The 5,836-nt window shown below is 32.8% G+C and overlaps 1 protein-coding gene across 2 annotated transcripts in view; it reads right to left on the reverse strand.

Moving 5' to 3' along the window:
• Positions 1-5,836, reverse strand: part of Lmbrd2 (LMBR1 domain containing 2) — a 47,341-nt gene that overhangs the window by 28,141 nt on the left and 13,364 nt on the right. For both annotated transcript variants that reach the window (XM_010605462.3, XM_010605463.3), the window contains 2 exons: positions 5,627-5,794; positions 3,937-4,147 (listed from right to left, as the gene is read on the reverse strand). In XM_010605462.3, the coding sequence (XP_010603764.1) occupies positions 3,937-4,147; positions 5,627-5,794 (379 nt within the window). The remainder of the gene's footprint in view (positions 1-3,936; positions 4,148-5,626; positions 5,795-5,836) is intronic.

Raw genomic sequence — 5,836 nt, forward strand, 5'->3', positions numbered from 1 at the left:
TCTAGAAATGTTAATTTATTTTTATTTTTATTTTTTATTTTTTTCCATGTGTACAGGGGTAACGCACTGTATTAAATATGTAAGGTCATATCTACGTGGGTTTGATTACAGAAACTAATTAAGTATTCTCTAAATAATGAAAAAAGAATAAGATAAAACTATAAGAGCAAGAAGCAATTTAAATATGTTTGGGGACCATTTTTATCTCCAGAATTAAGGATTATTTTAATGTTACATCATTGCCTTTTCTCTTTTACTTTCCTTTTTAGTTTTATTTTAGGATTTCCTATTTTTAATGTTCATACAGAGATTTCTTTAACTGAAATACCGAGTAGTTTCTTTGGTGTGAAAAACTATAATAGGACACAGGATCCTAATGAGATAGATAATAAAGTGAAATAGGAAGTAAAGGGCTAAAGGTATAGGGAAAGTGGGAAGGGTGGGGGAAAGGTAATAAGGGAGAGGAAAAAATATGAGAAACTGAAAAAATGGAAATAAAGTGTTTGTAAATGGGGAGGGGAGGAGGGGATGAAGGGAGGGCAGGGACAAGGGGAAAAAATGAGAATCAAGACCTATTATGTAAAGGTGCAGGATCCCAATGATGAATGTAACTGTATTGTATACCTAGATTGTACCAATAAACTCAATTCAAAAAAAAAAAAAAAAAAGAAGAGCAGTTTCTTGTTTATATGGAAAATTTTCTCCAACATTTTTTCTAAATCATCCACCTCTATTTAAACCTATGAGTACACAAAAATAGCACAGAAGGGTCCAATGCCAGTTCTTAATTTCCCACATCTTATTCCTAAAGGGCTCCTACTTAATAACATCTATTTCATTATTGAAGGCTTCAGAAAAGTTCAGGTCTCAAATAACAAACTTAATTTATGTATTTGTTGAAGGAATATTAACCTGATGAAATCCAAATTCTTTGCATCTGAATCAAGCAAAGTTAATACCAACTTTTGGAGGGAATGCTATCAAATTTAACTAAATAAAAATGAAATAAATTATAATCTTATCAAATATAATTATCTATCAAATACAAAGTTTCAGGGGCTGCGGATTTAGCTCAGTGGTGCTGCACCTGCCTTGCAAGTGCAAGGTCCTGAGTTCAATCCCCAGTACTATAAATAAATAAATTCAATTAAAGCTTCAAATATTTAAAACTTTGTTCAGACATTTCAAATTTCTAAGTACATTAAACAAATATAAAATTATTAAACATAATCATCTTTTGAGAATGTAATAACATTTATTATAAGCCAGAGAAAATACATGAGGATACTATTTATGACTTACTCCTGCATTTTTGAATTAATGTTTTCTGATATAATTCTTATTTTTATAGACTACCAAAGAGCCAACACAAAATTTTCCAGTCACATCATACTTTCATTTGTTCATTTATTCATTCATTCAAAAAAACTGTTGCTGAGTGCCTAAGAGTTTAAATGTCTGGAAGACCAGGAAAGGTATAATGGGTTGAAGTTTGTATGTCCTAAAAATTCACATATCAAAGCCCTAATCCTTATGACCTCAGAATGTGATCTTACTTGGAAATATGCTTGTACCAGATATAATTAGAAAAGTAAAGATGAGCTCATGGCCCTTTGACAGCAAGTAGTCATTTAAGAAGGGGAACTTTGGACATAGAAAAATATAGAGAGAACAATAAAGGTAGGATTGATAAGCCAAGAATGCCTAAGATTGCTACAGGCTAGGAGAGAGCATGAAAGACTTTTCTGACAGTTCTCAGAAGAAAGTAACCCTGACAAATCTTGATCTTGGACTTTTAGTCTCTAGAAATGTGAAACAATAAATATCTGTTGTTTAAGCTAACTAAGTTTGTGGTACTTTTGTTAAAACAGCCCTAGGATGCTAATACAGAAGGTTTCCCTAAAGAATTCTCATTTATGTTAAGACCTGAAAATGAAGTAGAAATTAGCTGAAGAAAGTAAAAAGCATTCCCAGAATTTGAAAATAGCATGCTGAAAGATAGGAAAGAGGGGTAATGAGTATAATGGTTAAGAAAAGGTCTCATCAAACCAGATCAAATCCAGTTCACCACCTGTTCTTAAATCGAAAGACACATGTACTCATTCCTGTATGTATTGTGTATGGCTGCTTTCATGCTACAATGACAGAGTTGTACAACAGAGACCATATGGCACACAAAGTCTAAAATATTTACCATATAGTCCTTTATAGAAAATGTTTGCTAGTCCTACTAAGCATGAACTAAACTTAGACTGCCTGAGCCTATCACTTACTAGCTGTGTAAATACAGCAAAACTATTTAAACTAGAAATATTTTTAAAAATTAAATATTATGCAATGAATGTATAAAATATTTATGAAGTCTATTTTATCATTTCCTACCATGAAACATATACAAATCTATTATAAAAAGTTAGAATTCATTAAAACTCGGTGGCCTGTCTTGCAAGCGCAAGGACCGGAGTTCAATCCCCAGCACACACACAAAAAAAAAGTTGTATGGACTTTTGACTGCACAAGGGTCAGTGGCCCCCAACTTCTGTATGGTTCAATGGTCAATTATATACTCATATATGTAAAGTGTCTAGAAATTAGATACATAGAAAGTCTAAATAACTGTTATTATTAGCACCATTAGTAGGTTTAAGAAGGCAAGTTTGAAGTGAGGTATTAAGGTAGAAATATAATATATTAGTAATTATAATGCATGATATACTAATAATATATATATAATATTGAATTGTTTACTATTTCATTAGCAAGTTTGAGTAGCGAAAGTGAGACTTGAAGAAGATGGAGGCCTTGACTGGGTGGGATAAGAGCTGAATACAGGCTGAATTGTTTTTTTAAAACTTTTGGAGTTTATTCTCACATGAATGAAAGGCTTTCAAAAAGAAGTTAAAAGTTGGAAAGAAACATCACCAAAATGGAATATTTTCCTCCTACTGTAAAAATGTGAAGTGACTACAGGGATCTCTTTTAAAACCAAATCATTACTTATCATAACAAAAGTTTTATAATTATACATTTTTATGTATATTTCTGATGTATAACTTAAACTTTCAAAAGTGTAGCCTCCAAAAAAATTTGATGTGCTGGGCATGGTGGTGCACGCCTATAATCCCAGTACTCGGGAGGCTGAGGCAGGGGGATCGCTGTGAGTTCGAGACCAGCCTGGGCTACACAGTGAGTTCCAGGTCAGTCTCAAATACATAGTAAGACCCTGTCTCAAAAAACAAAAAACAAAACAAAAAAATCAACAACAACAAAAAATTTGATGAAGTTGCTTCAAGTCATCTGAATTTTACAAGAGAGTAAAATAAAGTGCCTTTCAGATAGAAAACAAAATTTGTTGCTATAAATACCCATGCAAATTGTTCTCTGAAGAGGTTTCCAGTCTTGGTGGGCTTGATTAATCATATAATCTATTGTCTAATCTAGGAGATTTTTGAGAGTAAAAAAAAAAAAAGGTCAGTATTTAAAGTTACCCAAACCAGGTATAGTGGCTTGTAATCCTAGCTGCTTAAGAGGCTGAGATAGGAGGATAATCAAGTTCAAGGCCATCTTCAGTAACTTAATGACACCCTGTCTCAAAATAAAAATTTTCTTAAAAAGAGGGGCTAGAGAATCCAAGTACTTGCCTAGCATGCATAAGGTGCTGGATTCAATCCCCAAGACTACACACACACACACAAAAAGTTACCCAAGACAATAAGCATATAGCTTTCCATTACTGAGTACATTTTCCCTGAATCTTTGTAAGTTAGAAGATAAAGATAATATCGCATGAGGCTAAAGTGTCAGTAGAACATCATCCTGAATGATCAGCAAACTTGTAGCTGAAGCCCATCGATTTGATAACAAAAACTCAGCAGTGTCAAAAAGGAAATGCATGCAATGTGGTAACTACTGCTTGTAAGGTTTGAATTTGTTTACCTCCATAATATCTTCTAAATTTTCTTCTGCATCCGCTTTCTCTGTCATCAGTTTGGCTGCCTTAAAATAAGTCTTCATTAGTAGATAACCTCTTTTTGCTCCATTCCAGTATGATCGAGGAATTTCCACCAAGCCATACCCCAACAACAACACAAGAAGGAACAGACCCCACGTGTTAGCAGCAGCTATACCAATTGTCTGAAGTTGGTTCCTAAGACAAAGCATAACCACAGAGTTGTAATAAAAACATTTTTCTACAAAAAAGTAAAATCAAACTAACTAGTATTAAATGGTTTTTCAGAAAAACCAATTTCAAGGATAGGTAGGATTTTATATGAAAAAGTTAGACCTTCAAATACTTATTTTCAGTCACAGCAGAAGTATCTTAATGGGAAGAAAGGGGGCTCACGAACTTAATTCTTTCCACAATTTTGGTCTTAAACTGAATTGGATGAGAAATGAAGCAAATTTCCCAATAAAGTCAACAATAAACCTAACCACTGAATTTGATTCAGTTCTTGTCCAATTTGGTTAGTGACCAGAATCATGGAAAGAATTAAGTTCATGAATCAAGGTACCACAGTACCTCAAAAATGGACTTCAACATAGGAAATACTGCTTTTATTACTGTTAAAATTAGAATCTGAGATACTTAATGGTAAAAAAATGCATAGAAATTTTTCCCAAGGAAAGAATACTTTTCACTAGGTGCTTTTCTATATGATATGAAACAGGAGAAGCATGAAAAAAATTTAAATAAGTATCTCTTAAGGCCAATCTCCACAAATCTCAGGAATGCAACAGTAAGGTATCACTAGAAGTCTATTCCTAAATTTTCAGACCTGTTTTCCATATATGTTACAACATTGATATCAATTTTTTTATTTCAATTTTTTTGAAGTATTTAAATCTAAAAGAACATTAAGGACAAATATACCATCAAATTACAGTTAAAACAAAAAGAAAACATTCACAACTGTTAGGTCTCTGGGGGCATGAAAAAGAAAACTACATATTTGTTCATTTATAAAATTTGAAATTCTATCTAAAAATAATTTTATTACTCTTAATATACAGTGATTAGTAAAGCATTCATCCACCACGTTACTGTTACATGTGTGTGTATACATATTTTTTTAATGGTACTGGATATTGATTTCCAGCCATTTAAAAAAAATTTTTTTTTTTAAATTTTAAGATTGTCTTCCTAAGTCACTTAGTTACCTGGGCTCGCCTTGATCTTGTGATCTTTCTGCCTGAGCCTCCCAGAACGCTAGGATTAAAGTCACGTACCACCATCCCAGCACCTAATAGTTATTTTTATTTTTATTTATTTATTTATTTATTTATTTTTGGTTTTTTGAGACAGGGTCTCATTGTATAGTTGAGACTGACCTGGAACTCACTATGTAGCACAGGCTGGTCTCGAACTCACAGTGATCCTCCTGCCTCAGCTTCCCAAGTGCTGGGATTACAGGCATGCGCCACCATACCCAGCCCCTAATAGTTATTTTTAAAGATGTTATCCGGCACTATCTTTCTTAGTAATAATTATCAGATTTTTGTGGGGTAATCTATAAAATACATAATTTGCTAAGTTTCTTGGTAAAATGTCTATTCTTGTGTATATGAGATAACATTTGAAAAATGATACACACATAAACAATGTTAAGAAGACTACTTTTCTTACCATTCTAAGTGCAAACGTGGGTTTACAGCTACATAAATTAAAAATGCTCCAAAAATTAGCAAATAGGTGCCGTAGTATATTGCGTTTTCAATCAGTGCAGTTTTTATCTTTCCAGTGATGGAAAACCCTCCAGATCTTGCATATGACTGCATAAAAGGTAGCAGGATCCTAGACAGGAAGAAAAATGATTAGAAAAACAAAACAACTATA

This window comes from Fukomys damarensis, unplaced genomic scaffold (assembly GCF_012274545.1).
Source record: "Fukomys damarensis isolate Sample0158 unplaced genomic scaffold, DMR_v1.0_HiC HiC_scaffold_1, whole genome shotgun sequence".
NCBI classification, from domain to species: Eukaryota; Metazoa; Chordata; class Mammalia; order Rodentia; family Bathyergidae; genus Fukomys; species Fukomys damarensis.